The sequence below is a fragment of the Rhinolophus hipposideros genome (genome assembly GCF_964194185.1).
Source record: "Rhinolophus hipposideros genome assembly, chromosome: 20".
Lineage (NCBI taxonomy): Eukaryota > Metazoa > Chordata > Mammalia > Chiroptera > Rhinolophidae > Rhinolophus > Rhinolophus hipposideros.
The window spans coordinates 14654313-14672784 of record NC_138066.1 but is presented as its reverse complement, the minus strand read 5'-3'; the positions used below and the strand labels follow the sequence as shown (position 1 = coordinate 14672784).

General features: G+C 38.7%; 1 protein-coding gene across 1 annotated transcript in view; it reads left to right on the top strand.

Annotated features, from left to right (window-relative positions):
- RPA1 (replication protein A1) overlaps positions 1-18472 on the top strand; it is a 44075-nt gene that overhangs the window by 22489 nt on the left and 3114 nt on the right. The window contains exons 6-15 of the mRNA XM_081029099.1: positions 4051-4143; positions 6060-6192; positions 7353-7455; positions 8937-9005; positions 9162-9354; positions 9502-9641; positions 10027-10175; positions 12421-12553; positions 14537-14713; positions 16981-17088. Coding sequence (XP_080885225.1) covers positions 4051-4143; positions 6060-6192; positions 7353-7455; positions 8937-9005; positions 9162-9354; positions 9502-9641; positions 10027-10175; positions 12421-12553; positions 14537-14713; positions 16981-17088 — 1298 coding nt within the window. The remainder of the gene's footprint in view (positions 1-4050; positions 4144-6059; positions 6193-7352; positions 7456-8936; positions 9006-9161; positions 9355-9501; positions 9642-10026; positions 10176-12420; positions 12554-14536; positions 14714-16980; positions 17089-18472) is intronic.

Below are 18472 nucleotides of genomic sequence, written 5' to 3'. Positions count from 1 at the left end.
GTTTTGTTAAAATGAGCACGTTAGTCTATCTTTATTCTCAGCTTTTAGGAAGGAGAGTTAAGACAAAGCAATGCTTAGCATCTCTGTGAAATCTTTGGATGCCACTGAGGTGAGGAAGAGATGACTGTGCCTGGCTTTATCACCTTTGGCCATATTGTTTATGTTGTATTTAATTAAATGGTCCTTTGGACATTTTGTGTTTCAGGGGCAAAAGTATTTGAGATAAAGAGATAAAAGGGTTAAAAGGTAATTAGCGCTTGAGGTCAGACTACGGAACTATGGGAAGAGCTCCTTGGTCTCAGTACCCAGTTCCACTGGCTCTTCCCTCTCTTCAGGGTCTGTTCACGTGCGGAGGGGATGTGAGAAGATTTTTGCTCTTTAGGGTTATTTGCCATTGAATTTCATTGTAACTAGATCAATCACACATTGTTACTTGGACCATCCTGGAAATAGCTTTGTTACAATGACTATTACTTTACAGGTGTATTTCACAGAAATGGTTTCTAATTAGAAATGGTTTCTAATTGTCTATTATTAGTGGATAGAGAACTACAGTTAGATTCTATCTTCCCAGAACCTGTGACATATCAGGTGACCAGTAAAATTAATTGACTTAAACCCAGCCCGGAAATAGGCAGAGGTATTCCAGAGTGTGCATTGAAATTGTCTTGTGGGACTAGTACTACCTTAAATAAAGATACTTAAAGAATTTTTAAAATGTGGGACATAAAACTTACAATTCATATTTCATACAATACTGGATTGGATGATTTTAAATCTTCCATATTAACCGCTATATATTTTTGTCAATATGTATATTTGTTCTATGTACCTATACTATTTCTAATCATGATACTCTTAGACTTACATTTCTTATATGATATTTAGTACTATTACTCATTATTAGCTGGATTTTTTTTTCCTCCCTGATTCTGTCCATTTTCTGCCAGCAGGAAATTATAACTATTCAATTGACTCTTCTTTATATTCTTTGTATTTGTTGTTAAGAAAGCACTTGCTAGTAGAAGTTGAGTTTTTGTCATTCTGTTTTCCATAATTTGTTAGATAATTTTTATCTGCTTGTGGCTCACCTACCATTATAATGATGACAATAAAAAAGATTGGTGTGAGGGCAAGTAACTTGAGGAGCTAGAGTCTGCTTTAAACTATCCTATTTCCCTCCCGGGGCATAGCCAGCTAGCCTAGAGCTAGCATAGAGCAAAAGAGTAAGAATTAATACCTTGATCCTTCTTACGGAAATGGTTTGATTTACAGGTGTCACAAAACAGAAAATTATCAGAAGTTGAGTCTCTGCATTTCTGCTTTTGGGTATAATTTTAAATTTAGGAAGATTTTTATTTAGCTATAGACTGATTTCTTTCAGGTCTGTGTTGAAGTACGTTAAATTGAAGAGCAATTGTTGCTATTTAGAATGCACCAGGATTCTTACCATCTAGTTACTTTGAGTCCCTTGTGTCCTATGCTAGATTTGCAAATATGGTCCAAAGCCGGAGTTAAGGATTGCTCTGATAAATGGATTAGTAGCTTTTCCGGGCTACCAGATGTGAGGGTTATTAGTTATGTTCTATATAATTAGAGTTTGGCTGCCAGAATTGGTTGCTTACAATTAAATATTAACTAGATGGTGAAGTGGATGGATCTAGTGAGACAAACCTATGTTCAGGACAAGGTTTGCTTTTTCCTAGCTCTATGACTTTGAGCAAGTTACATGATGTCTTTAACCCAGTTTTTTTATCTGTTAAATGGGTATAATAAGACTATCTATATCATAGGGTTGAAGATTAAATGGAATAATGCATTTAACTGTGTACCTGGTACATAGTAAGCACTCAAAAATGGTAGCTGATACTAATGTCTATTATAGGGCATAGTGGTGTCTTGTTACATATTGTACTTCATTGAATCTAAGAATCCAATGATTATAAGACTGTACCATTACATTGTGTACTACTAAAAAGAAATTATAACACTAATTTTAATTCATGTGTTAAAATGTCAAAAAATGTTCACTTTGAATAGGTAAACAGGTAAGTTACATTTTTTTTAAATTGTGGTAAAATACGCATAACAAAATGTATAGTTTACCCTTTTTTAAGTGTACAGTTCGGTGGCATTAAGTACATTCACATTGTTGTGCAACCATCACCCTTAGAACTCGTCCATCATCCCAAACTGAAACTGTACGCATGAGACAATAACTCCCCATTTGCCACTCCCCCAGCCCCTGGTAACCACTACTTTCTGTCTGTGTGAATTTACTCCAGGTACCTCATAAAATGTTGGTTACATTTTGATAGAAATTAAACGTAAGAGATCAGCATGATCCTTTGACCATGGTTCAACAAGATACTTGAAGAAGCAGACATTGTAATGAGGAAGCGACTCGAGAGCTTGGACATGTTTGAGACAGTAAAAGAGAGGGAGGAACTACAGTGGAGTAGAACAGGGGTCTGTGTATTTTTATGGTACCATCTTTGAAGGTTTAAATCTTTTCGTTCTTTTGAATATATTTCATGAAACACGTAAAAATAAGTTCTTTTCCTAGCCATTTAGCCCCTAATACTGTTTACTGAGCAACTCATCTTTTCCCTACTGATTTTTTAAAAAAGATTCATTATAGAATTTCAAAACGTTCCTTCACAAGACTTGTTATTATCAAAGACAAGCAGTTCTCCCTCTCAATTTCATATGATATTTTGTAAATTCAGAGATAGTGGAAAAGCTAAAAAGGAAACACAAAAATTCACTGTCAAGAATCTAGGATCTTTTTTCTATGTAAGTAAGGTCTCTCAATTTTTCTCTCCATAGGAAGAACTAAAGAATAACCCAATTCTGTTTAACCTTTCTAATTTTATGCTAAATTAATTTTACTCTATTGGCACAATTTACTCTCATTTAGTCGTACCAGTTAAGAGTAACATTGGCAGAAGGAAATGACGTCGGTGTGTAATATGCCCATTTGAGTTAGGGCCTTGGAAAACCCAGCAGGAATAAACCCAGTGATTGGAGAAGGCAGCGACAGGGTGACAGGAGGGCAGCTTTTTCAGCAGCGCTCACCATCTTTGTTCTGAGGGCACACTAGGAAATTTTTTTTGAGCTGCGCTTGTGTGCTGCGCTCTGAGTGAACAGCCCAGACAGATTAGGTTGACTTCTACTTTTAGTGCCAGTTACAAAGGCATAATCAAATTCTGTAAATCTTGGGGGGTGGGGGGGTTGTGTTTTTTTTTTTCAGTTAGGTGTATTTTTCTATCTTAACATCTTTCAACTTCATGAACATTTGTAGAAAGGATGAGGGATAAATAAATACTCTAATGGTATGGTGTTTCTTATTTTCTGCTTGAGAGACATGTTCATTTCCCCTCTTTTCCTTTTAATCTTCCTGTTTCCTTGACACACCTGCTTCTGAACTCCATTCTCATCTCTTCCTGCTGTGACAGTTCACTAGCACTTCAGGGTACCTAAGGCTCTTTCAACTCTTATTTTCCACCAACTGTCAGTTGCAAAATAAGGTTGCTTTGTTTGGGAGGCAAGGAGTACAATCCTTTCTGAATGTCTCCTTTCCTTTGAACCAAGAGCACTTCAGAGACAATTGAACTGCTTTTAGGTTTTTCTTACCACCCAGCTTTTTCTTCTAATAGATCCTGCCGTGAACACACAGCTCTGTTGATGACATCGATTTGTTGCTATGGAAATAGTGATATTGTCACAGATTCAGCCCAGTGGCTTTCCTTCAGGTTCATGCAGGAGAAATGGGCAAGCCTTTAGGAGAGAACCTCATTAAAACTGAAAGCTATCAATTATAAGCAGGTGAAAGGTAAATGGAGCCAACCTTTTATGCCATGAAAACAAAAGTGAACCCCTAGCAAATTCACCGCATGCAGTTGACTGCCCCAGCGTGAATTCTGACCCTGTAGAGTCTTTAACAGAAATCAAAAATTTGTGCTTTCTCAGAGTATTTCTTCTACGTAAGTTTAACTCTTTTTGACCCAAATTATTTGTACCAAAATGGTCTTTCTCTTTGATCCTCAGGACATGGGCAGCAGCAGGTCGTTCCTGCTCCAGCCTCAGCAGTCAGTCCGCCAACCAGCAAGCCGCAGCAACAGAATGGGAGCCCAGGAACGGGTAAGCCCGCCGTGTGGAGACTGGTGCTGAGGACACGTGTCAGGCTTTTGAATAATGTTTTGAAATCTAGTCTGGGACTAAAGAGAGTTTTCCAAATGCCATTCATGACAGTTGCTTCTTGCAAAGAATAATTCCAATTAAATAATTCCTGCAAAGTGTGTGATTGAAAAAAATGATTAAAGGCAGTCTTTTCAAGATACTTAATATGCCCTTTTTTGTATCAGAATGATATACTGTTCTCTGTCAGTAGTTTTTCTGGTAGTTCCTCACATCTTAGGTTTTCCACCCTCTTGACTTTGAATTTCCATACCTTTTAAATTTTAGCCTTTTAACTAGGATCCGCTTATTAAATTTGGCTTGTCTCTCTCCAAGTTTTCCATTTTTCTGGACTCTCGTGGGTATTTATCTTAGATTGAAGACAGTGTCATTTGTATTGGTCCTAGGTTTGCTTCTCAGTCTCATTGATGAGAAATAGTTTCTTCTTTTAATTTTCTCTGCAGCAGGTCCTGAGAGTCTGTACCGGGTCGTTTTGTTTTTTTTTCTGGCCGTTGCTTTAGGGACCACCATTGAAAATTATGATTTATAGAATTTGGTTGGATTTATCTTTAGAGGTCCTTTTTTCTGTCACAGCTTCACATACACCACTTCCTCTACTCCTCTCAACTATTAGTTTCTATTTTTATTTATTTACTTTTTTAGTTTCTGTTTTTCAATGCTAAGATTGTAAAATAAAAAAGCAAAGTTAGGGTGTCACTAATGGTTCTGTGAAACTTAATACGTACGACTTTTCCCTATTGGTCTTCGATGCTTTTATCTACCTGGCAAAATCTATCTACCTACCTTCTATCTATCTCCCTTTATAAGCAGATCTATTCATACACGAGCCTTAAATTATCTACTGTTGAAGGGAGGTGGTAGAACAGATTATCTAAAATGGTGAATAATCTAACAGTCACTTCCTTAGGCTGAAATACAAATAGTATTATGTTATTTCTCTCCCTCCTTCCACAGATTTATTTTTTCAGTTGTCTGTCTTTGGGTTATATTAATACTTCATTTTAAAGATCAGTTAATGTTCCCTAAACACAAATCAGCTGGGTAGTGAAAGAAGGAAGACTAGGCATGTGTTGAGGGGAAGCAACCTGATTGGGAGGTTGAAGCTTTATAGAAACAATGCACATACTGAGGAATTCATGAACTTACAGGCTTTAATTATTACCCTTTCCAAGTGCAAGGCAGCTCCTTAGGCTTGGATAAAGGAAGCAGAAGGAATCCTGGTGGCCAGCTACCTGGTTGTCTTGAACCAACAACTGATTCTTGCCTGTTGCTCTCAACTGAACTCAACCCCATAAACTTCATTCTGGACTTTTCAGTCCTGTAGATCAGTTGAAGACAGAGTTTTCTGGGGATGTTTTGAGGTGATATATTTGTGACAGGTATCCTTCACCTCGGATGGTTCATCCACTATGTCCCTTACTTACTAGCCTTTCCTTCTGCTTTTTTTCTTATGCACCTAGTGACTTGCCATCAGTTTTACCAATCAAGGAGGTTGATTTTTTTTCTTTGACCCATTATCTTGCCCATTGCTATAAGGGAAAAGTTTAAGGAGGGCGGCCCTTTGAAAGAGCTGTGTCTGGGTTCATTACTATTATTTATTTTCTTGACCTCAGGGCTTAAGTCAGCAAATATCTAATGAACTTCTTTGCGCCCAACCTTCATCCTAGATCACTTTTCTAGCCTCCTGTTTGTGTCTCTGTTTGACCTCCATATCTTTTGACTACTAAAAAGGAAAAATTTCACCTCTCATTTTGTATGATTTCACCAGTGACATCTCAGTACTGGAGAGTTATTACAAAAACTTAACTATACATTTTAAATAAAATTGTGATTGTCCTTTTTTGCATTTGTTTTTAAAGGTTCCACTGTATCTAAGGATTATGGTGCTGCAAAGATATTTGGAAAAGCTGGAGGAACCAGCCTGGTGAACAGTTCTGGGGGAACACAAGCCAAAGTGGTACCCATTTCTAGCCTCACCCCTTACCAATCCAAGTGAGTTATTCCATAGAATAAGTTTAGAACATACTTATACTTACAAAATAGTATAAAAGGTTATTATGGGCTCTTGACTTACTTATGTGTGCACTGTTAACCACACATAAAATAGGTTTCCTCTTTTTATTTTCCTGAGGGGGGAAGAGGGTACAAATTGTGGCAGCCTTGAACTTTCTCATCAGAAAAGAATGGCAGAAAAGAGCCATCTGCCATAGCGTGTGGAATTTCATTTATTTTGAAATTTAAAATATTTAATGCTAAAAGAATCAGTTGGTAGCCTTATGAGTAAAACTAAATATTCTAATTCAGAAGGCATTTGTTTTATCTTCTCATCATATAAATAGGTGACTTTTAGTCTAAAAAAAGTTACTCTGATTTAGTTGACTTAAAGAATCTGTACTGTTTATAGTAACCACATGAACATACCCTGAATAGATACTTCTTTTATATGACTTTTTCCTATTAAAAGTTAATTTTAGCAGTTGCAAATTAGTACATTCTCTTTTCAGAATTCTTTTAGATATATTTTTATTTATCCTTTAGTTCTTTACAATGTAGGGAAGATATGTTCCCCTGTGAAATTGTAAGTAAGGTAACTGATGTTCCCAACTCCTGCATTCAGGAATGGAAGTTGGAAGTTGTCCTCATTTTTTAGTGTCTTCTGTCTGAGGTCATACTGCTTTAGTGCATTTTTCTTTGGGGGCTTACCAATACCATGTTTCATAACCTTATATTTCTATTCAGTGTGTATTAGAAATGAGATGGAAATTTGACACCAGTTATCAGTTCCCATAATGAAAATAGTGGCAAAATATAATTGCTAGTGTTACTGCATTTTCTAGCTTCGAACCTGTCATTACGGGGATATTGTTGCCTTGGTGATGCTTTTTGGAGAAGGGAGAGAGTTTATAAATTTACTTATTTGACAGGAGAATGAGTTAGTGTTAAATTACCTTGTATGTTTTACAATTTGGTTATTCCATAAACTGTCAAACCTGTATGTCATCTTGGGGGTTTAATTAGGTGGATTAAAATATAGCTTACCTTGTAGAAAAATGGAGTGCGCAGAAGATAAAGAAGGCTATAGGAAGATGTTATGGAACCTTTCCGATCTTCCCCAAGATTCTGAACACTAATATAATCCTTTTGGTTTTTAGGTGGACTATTTGTGCTCGTGTTACCAACAAAAGTCAGATCCGTACCTGGAGCAATTCCCGAGGGGAAGGGAAGCTTTTCTCTATAGAACTAGTGGATGAAAGTGTGAGTATTTGTCAAGTAGGGAAATAGGAGTAGTCAGTGCTGAGAAACAGGAAGCACTGTGCAGGCCAATCAGGTGAAAAACAATAGCAGGCCAGCAAGATACATGGTTGTTGCTGTTGTTTTCCCTCTGTGGCAGTCTGTTTTTTGGGTTAAAGGTCATAAATAAAATCCTTGACCTTAAAGGAAAGCATTTGCGGCAGTGGACATTAGTTTTCTAAATGTGTAAGTAGCCTCACGGGCAGGAGAAACCAGAGGTGCTCTGTCTGTGTTGCTGCCAGGCGGAGTTGAAGCCGTAGGAGGTGATGTCTGCTTATGAGCGAAGTGAAGTTCTGAGCCCCAGCGGGAGGCACGAGGCAGCTACCTGGATGAGTGAATGGTTTTGTGGGAGATGAATTCTGACTATGCAGACACTCTACGTGCTTTGCGTAAACAACACCAAGCCATGATGAGGTGACAAAAAAATCCAAGTTGTGGAATCTCCACAGTCCTGTTAGCTGTTTCTCATCTGCTCAGTAGTTTTGTTTATATAATTCCCAATATGTACTTCAAGCATTCTTTTCAAACTGCCACATATTTCCTATTTGTTCGAAGCTCTCAGAGGGCAGACAAAAATAGGTTGGTTTTTTGGAAGATGGAACAATACCCCAAATGTATTGACTGTGTAATGCTTGAATCCCTATCACAATCTAATTTTTTTTTAACCAGATTATTGTCCTATTCTGTCAGTTGGCTAAAATTTCAGCCGTTTACTTAAGTTTCTTACCCATCTGTAGCATTTTGACTGACGAGAAGTAAAAGTGAAAATCAAATCATAAGCAACTTGAAAACATGACTTGTTATAACATTTTTGGCAGTGACTCATGAACATGAAGTAATTCCTTGCTTAGTGCAAATGTGAGGGAAGCTGGTGAATCATTATGATTTTAGCACACTTCCCCGTGGGCTTTAGTCGTGTCACTCAGTGATCAAAGTAGTTTTATTTTTGTTGTCAGAATATTAAACTCACTTTTGGGTTTGTTGGTTTCTTTTTCCCCCGGTTTCTACCTTGAAATTGATAAAGCGTGATACCAGGATCAGTTCATTAAATTTAGGTTGTTTCATAGGATTAATAATTTGACTATGTGACTACAAAACATGTTTCTGGGGTGTCTGTAGCCCTCTTACTGATCTCATTCTTGCTTGTGCTACTGCTTTAAAGTGGTGATTTGACACTTTAAAAAAAAAGTGACCTGGGGCTGCTGGTTAGCTCAGTTGGTTAGAGCACGGTGCTCTTAACAACAAGGTTGGCAGTTCGATCCCCACATGGGCCATTGTGAGCTGCGCCTTCCACAACCAGATTGAAACAACTACTTGGCTTGGAGCTGATGGGTCCTGGAAAAACACACTTAAAGTAAATAAAAGTGGGGGGAAAAAGAAAGTGTCCTGTTTTTCACTGGCAAAACTTGAACACAATTGTAACCTGCTCTTGCATGCTTCCGCAGGGTGAAATCAGAGCTACTGCTTTCAATGAGCAAGTGGACAAGTTCTTTCCTCTTATTGATGTGAATAAGGTATGGTAGTATTGAGTCTAGAACTGAAACGGGTGAGCAGTAGGGTGAGTGAGGCTGAGGGGACTCCTGTCCGTTGGCGAGCTGTGTGGTGGTACAGGGTTTTCATGTCCACTTTGATGGACTATCCCATGTTCTCTGGCTTGGCCTCTTTTGCAGGTCTATTATTTCTCTAAAGGCACTCTGAAGATTGCAAACAAACAATACACAGCTGTTAAAAACGACTATGAGATGACCTTCAATAATGAGACTTTCGTCATGCCCTGTGAGGATGACCATCATTTACCTACAGTTAAGTTTGATTTCACAGGGATTGGCGACCTAGAGAGCAAATCTAAGGACTCACTTGTAGGTAAGTCTGCGTCCGAGAGCAAGGAGAGTGGTGACGATCAGTGTTGTGTATAACACACAAGGGAGGTGTGAGACTTACCTGCTTGCTGGTCATGCTGTAATGGGAGCCTTGACCATCTCTTGCTGAAACATTGTGCCTGTGTTTTAGACATACTTGGCATCTGCAAGAGCTATGAAGAAGCCACGAAAATCACGGTGAAGTCTAACAACAGAGAAGTTTCTAAGAGAAATATCTATTTGATGGACATGTCAGGGAAAGTGGTGTCCGCTACTCTGTGGGGAGAAGATGTAAGTACTTGGACTGAGCAACCAGAGCATGTGCAGAAAGGTGGTGACTTGTCCTGGGAGTTGTGGAACTTGGCCCACGTTGACCCGTCCTAACAAAGGATTGCGCTGTCTAGGGAATATTTGGAATCCTTTATTTGATTTACTTCTGAGATGTGTTATGACTTAAGTGTTACATAGCGAAATGCTGTTTCTCCTAACTCTACATTAGTTTTGATGTATCTCTCAGCAGATTCTTGCATGTGAGGTTATCTTGTATAGATTCCATGTACCATTTATTGCATTCACTCTGCTATTGACCTTTTACCTTGTTTTCGGTAAAAATGTTCTGTGTGTTCTTCTTGCCAGTGACACTAGTTTGTTATTTGGTATTTTTGTTGTTATGCAGGCTGATAAATTTGATGGTTCTAGACAACCCGTGATGGCTATCAAAGGAGCCCGAGTTTCTGATTTTGGTGGACGGAGCCTCTCTATATTGTCTTCTAGCACAGTCATTGTGAATCCTGACATGCCAGAGGCCTATAAGCTTCGTGGATGGTAGGTGTTATGGGGCTAAACAAAGAGGCTATTTAAGCCTGGGCTTTGAGAAGAGCTGGTTCTTTTGGTTCTTACAATCAGTATGTGAGCTGTCTGCCAAGCAGAGGGCTTCATACTAAGTGGAGCAGTTCCCCTATTTCTCAGCGGCATTATGCCTTCTGAGAGGATCGTGTTAAAGCCCTTAAACTGACAAACCTGTAATCCCATGACAAACCTGGAGAGTTGGAGGAGGAGGCAATTAGAATGGAAGTGCTGCATGCTGACCTCAATCCTGCCAAAGCAGGATGAGGCCAGGCTTTAGCAGCTGTGTACTGAAGTCATCTCTCTTTCCGAGGTTTAAAGCTGTGGGTTACTGTGGTGTAGGGGGGGAAAGCTTTCTTGTTCCGTCCAGTCTTTGGTGCTGATCACACCTTCTAGCGCTTATTCACTGGACTCTGACAAAGCGTGGTGAGAACAATGGGCTTTTGTTGGCATTTTATTGTTATTCCCAAAGCACTCGGGCTGAGGAGAGCCTGTTAAAATCTCCTCTATATCTTTTTGGGGTGTTAAAACTCTGCCTCAAAAGAACACTTCAAACTGAAACGTGGTATGCAAGAATTGATGTGATCAGGGAAAACACTTCAGCTTGAGCTTAAATAATTTGTATAACTGTAGTCATGGGGGTGGGGGTCGGTTTCCATCTATGTCTTAGGGTTTAAGTGACTAAAGAGTTAGCTCATATTATATACTCCCCACTTTTGTTTCGAGTCTAATGTGAACCAGTACTACTAGTACTTGAGTAGTTTCATGAAACATCTACTGGAGTGTTCATGTCATTTAAGCCAGCCTTATGACTGTGGTCCACATGTATCTGTATTTAACATTTTGTAGCTGGCATTGTATTATAAGGCAGGGGACCCGTGAGCAGTCCAACCAGAAATAACCATAGCTTTGGGTCTTTATTGCTTGGTTTTCTTTCAGGCTCTGGAGCTTGACCCCAGGTTAATTGCATGCCCACATTAAGGTCTTCATATTTCACTTGTCGGTAACCGTGATCCTGGTCAACATAAAAAAGACATGGCTGTCTCCAAAATAAAGTAACTGGGCATTGATCAAAGAGAGGTGCAGTGCACACACCCCACCTAGGCCAGGATGGGAGATGTTTAGATCTGGATATAACAATGGGGAGTTTTTATTGTAGGAAGGGCTGCCTCTCTCCTTGCTCTGTTGACTCCTGATGAGCTGTTGTTGGTGGCAAATGTCTCCTTGGAGTTTTTGAAACCGTAAACTTGTGTAGCAAGTAGTGGCGAAACAGATTTATGGACCTTGCTGTGCCTCTGTGACGGATTTAGCCGCTTGCCTGACAGAAAGAGAAGGCAATTGTCTGCAGCTTAGGGCAGCGTCCATTCCATTAGATGGTTTCTTTTTAAGGAGCCTGTTCTGTATGTGGTTACCTTTTAGTTACCCTCCTTTTGGATGACATTGGCGTGTTTTTCATGTCAGACTCACTCTGCCCTGCCACAAATATGTTTCTGAGCCACTTTCTCCCTGGTCCTCCCCTTCCTTCATATTGGCTGATATGTGATAGAAGTATAATCAATTTTAATAACAATTTAGTACAAATTTAGCATTGGCATAAAATACAAAGAAGGTAAATCTACACAAAAATTCACTAAAAAGGTAAATTTACGAAAAAAATCTTACTAAAAAGGTAAATCTACAAGAAAATAGATAATACCTTCTAATAAATTACTTTGGGTTATATAAGCTTTTGAGCTTTAAAAGATTTCTCACCATGGGAACATTTTTTTTGGCCACTCTGTTATAATAATGTCGAATGTCACTTCCTATACTGATACATTTCAGTGGTGATAAAAATGCAGCTGCTTATGGAGCTGCCTCAGTAGCCCAAAGAACTATACCAGAGCTCTACATTACTGCTCTACTGTTGTTGACTGTCTAGGTTACTGTTTTTAGGCCTAGGGGCCTGCGACCCTTGGGTCAGTGTTGGTATGCAGGGCTAATGTCAGAAAAGGTTCTGTGGTACTGTCTTTTTTGACCACTGGGGGGCATCAAAGCAATTGAGATAAAAAGGGGTTATTGAGTTTTTAGGTAGGGTTAAGGTACAATGAAGACACTAACTGCAGCCCACGTGACCTATGAAAGTTGGGTGAGGGTGGATAGTTTGCCTGTATCTGGTCTAAAGAAGTAAGTAGCATATTCAATAAGTATAACAAGTGCCCGTCATTCTTCATTTATTTCTCAGGTTTGACTCAGAAGGACAAAACTTAGATGCTGTTTCCATCTCAGATCTGAAGAGTGGAGGACTAGCAGGGGGCAACACCAACTGGAAAACTTTGTATGAGGTTAAATCAGAGAACCTGGGCCAAGGTGACAAGGTAGCCTACATTCCTAATGTTCTTCAGACACACGTAAAGTGTGCAAAAGGATGCATTTTCAAACTTGATTTCGGGTACAAGCTGTCAGACATTAATTCAAAGCTGTGGTTCTTAACCGGGGCTCTGACCAGAGCATGGTGTGCTGGGTGGGAATCACTACCAGGATGAGGCGTCGTGTTTCCTAATAGGAGTATGTTGTGTCCCTCAGGTACGTGGAGGCAGAAAAATGTTAAGAACTCTGACTTAGAGAGTTGTTTAGTTCTTAAGGGGATCTTAACAAAGTTGTCCTAACCCAGCTGTGTATGATAATATAAACTGCCTTTGGGTCTATATTTCTTTTCTGTGATTGTTCCTACAGATTGAAATGCCCCCATACCAAGAAGACAGTGCTTTTTGAGGATATATATATATATATATGTATGTATGTATGTATCTCACACTGAGCATTAGGCAGGCCCAGTGCCAGACATCAGGCAGTTCACATGTACTTTTGCTGGCGGTAGAATATTAACCCCTCCTGGCTGAGAGTTGCCAGTGTTCTCTGACAAGAATTGGCTCTGACATTTGATTTCCGTTGCAGCTTCCCTTTCATTGTTTGTATTTAATGACCCTCCCATCTTGATCTGAACCTGTATTCTGTCAGCAATTTAATATTTACATTATTTATTTCTCTTTTATGTTTCCCCAAAACAGCAGTTGCTGTTTTATTATTTTCATATTATATAATATGGTTTTTATTCCTCACTGTCTCATTTTGCTCTACTCCCTCATCCATCATTGTCATCAGCTGCAATTTATAATGCTGTTATACAGCTCCTTGGGAGCTACGCATTGGACAGATGTGTGTTGTCCTGTCATAGGAACAACCAGTCTTCAGGTTCTCTTGTCACCCAGCGTCTCTCTCAGACCTAAAGGTAGACAGTATGGAATAAGAGATCAGGCCTAGCGGGTACCTGTTTGCACCCAAACTTGCAAGTCGTGCTTTGCATCTGAACCTTACCTAGAAATACAGAGAAACTCTTTGGGTGTTCTCCTGGGAGACTTATTTTCTGTAGAGCCCTCTGGATTGAGGACTCATCCAAGCTCTTCACACATCCCCACGATTATTTTGCCTCTTTTGGTCTGAAACATCGGGAAGCCCTAGAAGTAACCTAGCTCTGAATTCAGGGTATACCAAGAGGGAACTGTTCACCCCCCAAAAGTATCCACCCATACTCTTTCTAGAAGAATTAAAGCAAAACAAAGAGCAATAACAAAGCCCCAGCACATGCCTTTGGTCTTTGTTGCATTTACTTATCAGTGATTTCTCCACTCTGAATGCCCTCAGTTATTTTTGCATCCTGCTGAATTCAATGACTTAGACCAGGGCTTGGCAAACCAGCCCACCGGCCAAATCCAGCCTGCTGCCTGTTGTGAATAATGTTTCTTTGGGAAATTGCCACTTGTTGTTATTTACTTTGTCCCAAGCAGCAGTTGAGTAGCTCCAACAGAGACTGACCAAATGGCTTGTAATGCCTGAAGTATTTACTGTTTGGCTTTTTACAGAAAAAGTCTGCTGACCCCTGGCCTAGATAAAGATAAACACTGCTATTGCTTTTAATGTAGGAGGATGGTTGAACATAGCTGCATTCAATTTTACTGCATTGCTCTGTATTTCCTACATCTATTACCTTCGGAGGGTCAGAGGAACAGGAGGAACAAGTCTTTATCACTTGAAGTCTTTCTCTTTCATATACTCTTTCTTTAATTTAGTCAAATTTAGAATTAACTCTTAAGGAATAATAAGCTGTAGAACTTGGTTTATTACCTTCATGGGTTTTGTGATTAGCACGAGTGACTTCTAAAACTATAGAGTGACTTACTGTGGTTAGAACACATCAGCACTCACCAGTTCTACGTAAGGGCACGCTTGGGGCTGCCTCTCCGTCCCGTCCTGATGCAGGCCTGGTGCTCAGCGTCTTCTGTCGCTCTTTTCTCCCGAAGGCGGACTATTTCAGCTCTGTGGCCACAGTGGTGTATCTTCGCAAAGAGAACTCTATGTATCAGGCCTGCCCAACTCAGGACTGCAATAAGAAAGTGATTGATCAGCAGAATGGATTGTACCGCTGTGAGAAGTGTGACCGTGAATTTCCCAGTTTCAAGTACCGCATGATCCTGTCAGTAAGTAGAATGGGTAGATGCGAACCGCTGTGGTGGTTGAGTCCCTGCCGAGGGCCGGGCACTGCGCAGAAAAGATTGCTTGTGATAGGAAGCCAAGCCGGCCCATGAGTAAGTGCTAAAGAGCTCATTACTGTTCCACAAATACGAAAGCAAGGGGCCTTCCAATTGAAGAGCAGTCTGGTTGCTCCTTCTAAAGGCTTTTTTTTTCATACCAGAAAGTTGCATTTAGCTACCCAGCTGATTTCAGTCTGCTGTGCATATAGTACAGTTACAGCATTGGTGGCACTTGCCTGGCAACGGTTATGAAGATAAATTAATTTGAAATGGCATTTCTGGAGAGCAGTAATTATACAGTTGATGCCTACATGTAGTTATTTTTCTTGTGGCTAATCTGTTCCCCTAGCCTCAATAGAGCTGACTTCAGAAGAATGTGACTGCATGCTGATGTGGGATTGTGGCTGTTTTGCATTTGTAAGACTTGCTTCTTTAAAGGCTTTGAAAACCTTTAAAATAAAGGGTGTACATTTTTTAAAAAGTTACCATATTAAATGATAATAAAGGTACAAGAAAACAGGCACTCTCAGATTTTTCTAGATGGTGATTTGGCGGTAATATATCAGGAGCCTTAACAATGTTTATATTTTCTGACACAGTGAACATTTGGAGGGCATTTCTTGTAAAGAAGTAATCAGAGATGTTACGTCTCTATGAAGGTGTCTGTTACCCTGTGGTTTATTTTGAAAACTTGGATAAAACTTAAATGTGCTTAATATTCTACTGGTTAATTCCTTTACTGAATATCTGTAGGATGGAATACCATGAGGCATTAGAATTTGTTGTTTGATAGTTTCCACAGTTAAAATATTTGAAAACCATTGTTAATGAAGACGACTAAATGACACAAATAAATGTTCAGGCTTTCTTAATTGAAAATAGCAAATTTAAAATGGTATGTTTTATATAGTCTTGAGGTACATATACAGACAAAAAACCAAGTAGGGGATGAATACCAGACTGCCAGTAATGGTTATTGCTGGTTGATTTATCTTCTATATATTTTTCTGCATTTTCTATTTATTTTCCTGCAGTGAATACTCCTATAATAGGAAAAACTTTTTAAATCTCTTTAAATAAAAAAAGTTAAGGATTCCACCTACCCTTTCTGTATTCTAATTGCCCCTTAAAATGTTAGTTCAGCAGGAAAGTTATATATGTAAGCTTCTTATTTTCTGTAAACCATAAACTTCATGAACTGAAATGAAGAACGTTGTTTCAGATAGTTGATTTCATCAACCTTACTGTTAAACTTCTAAGTGGAATCTCCGGCACACTGATTTCATGTGACACCCGTGTGTCTGCCGTTGCTGTTCTTGACCTGGAAAGGGGGTTCCCTTTGCCTCTAGGAGGATAACATGGGGTGAACTGTAGGTGTGAGCCCCAGTATGCAATATGTTCCCTTACATTTGTGAGTGTTTTAACTTCTCTCATCCCCCTATTTTTCATCATAACTTTGTATATTAAAGCCCCATGTATATGCAAAGTGAATATGTCAAACCATCAACATGATACCTTTTGTAAAAAAAACCTCTTATTTCTACTAACCCTTTTACTTTTACTTTTTTTTTTTTGCCATTTTTATTTTTATTTTATTTATTTATTTATTTTTTATTTTTTTACTTTTACTTTTTAGTAACTGAATTCTTTGTGATCCACTTTCTTCCTTGACTCACCTGTTTAATTTTACACCATGGTCCAGTTGGAGACAGTTGATTGCTCATTTCTGTGCTAGGTAAATTTGGTGGCCAGCTGAAAGCCCTTAGCTCAGGCTTTTAAATCATCTGGGATGTTCAGCAGTGACTGAGAGCCATCCCATGGAGCTCCTCTTACTGACTGAAGGATGCACAATTTAAAATGCAGAGAACCTGCCCTGACTCATTGGAGGCTAGTTCAAACCTGTAGTCCAAAGGCCATTGGATAGAAACTGAGTCTGTTATGCCTGGATCCTGTATCTGAAGAAAAGTTTAGTTGGGCTATATCTCCATTGAGATCTGAATTTACATCGTGTTCCTGCTGTGATCCAGACTTACATTTTGAACTTTTTTTCTATATGATACTTTGGACGTTCTTTGGAAAGAATATATCTGGTGGTAATAGTTTTTTCCCTGGCGTTTATTTTAATGAGTGGAAAAAGTTAATCACCCCATTTTTTGAGTGTATCGTCCTTTTATTATTTCTTTGCTGAAATAATACAGAGTTGTGTGTTTTAGGTAAACATTGCCGATTTTCAAGAGAATCAGTGGGTCACTTGTTTCCAGGAAACTGCGGAGGCTATCCTCGGACAAAGCACCACTTATCTTGGGGAGTTAAAAGAGAAGGTTGGCCATATCTTTTATTATTGCTGTAATAGTTCTTGTGCTGTAACACTGCTCTTTAATATTTTTTGGTTTGTTTCTTTTGGGTGTTGTATGTAGTTTCTCAGTCTGATGATTATTTCAGGTGCTCCTCTGATTGTGTCTAACTTTGTCTATCTTATGCTAACAATGAAGTAATGTAGATAAAAGTGCCTTAAAAACAGCACTGTTTCTCCTATTACTGTGAGCACACTAAAGTTGGTGTGCCTGCGGTGACTGATGTGGAAGGTATCTTCTGAAATAATCTGAAGTATAAGTGTGCCTTTTAAACATAATAAACACATTCCCGGAAAATTGAGCCAAATCCTGATTTAAATTCAAATTTAAGGTACTTGCTATTTCAGGTGGTCAGATGCAATTCTTATGAAGTAACTCTCACAAATTAACTTTATCCATTTCATTTTTATAAATTTGTATTTTTACATTTTAGGTTTATTTAATGCCGGGAATAAATTACTACTTATGCTAAATTTAGGGAAGATAGTTGCTCACAATGTGTACAGAAGCTATATTTTCTGGCCACACAAATTGACATCTATCTAAAGATTATTTTCCCCCCATTTCCTCCAAATTGTTTAGAATACTTATCAAAGTGTAAGAGGGGATTTGACATTTGTTTCAGCTTGTTTTTCTTACTCTTTTCTGTCTGCAGTTCTGTCCCTCTGTCCCCATTTCTTTTTTAAGTTGTCTGTGAGATCTCTGGAAATAATCCTAACAAGTCATTTTACAGAAATAACTGGAATTGACTTTAAAGTACGGTGGTATATTTTGTCTGTTTTGCCTGGTCCTCTATTTTCATATCAGATTCTAAGGCTTGAGTCAGCCTTTTCAGGGTTTTGTTTTGTTTTTTATGACTTTATTACATGTGACTGTTTTTAGTGCTGGTGAATGAGGACATACAGAAATTCTTCCCTCAGGAACCATGATATACTTGGGAGTATGCGCTCCATGCTTTCCCTAATCTTGCAAGAATAATGGCAGCTGATACAATTTTCTGAAGGTTTAACACGTTTTATTTACATATCTGAAAGCCCAGAGGACTTGTTTTGTGTGTGTAAAGTAACCTTTACACAGAATTTTATGTAACAGCCATTTTCATGTTCCATGTGGCTTGCAACGATAACACTTAGCTGATATGAATTATATAAAGTTACTATAAATTCATTTTTTACATATTTACATAAAACACTTTCTCTAATCCCATTCTATTTACCAGGCTTTGTTTTAACAAAGAAGTATAATCAAGTGGTATTTGAGGGGTGAGAGAAAGAGGAAGAGGACTGGTTCTTGTCCACTTTACCTGTCTTCTTCACCAGTCACCAAATTAATAGTTGTAAATAGTGAGACT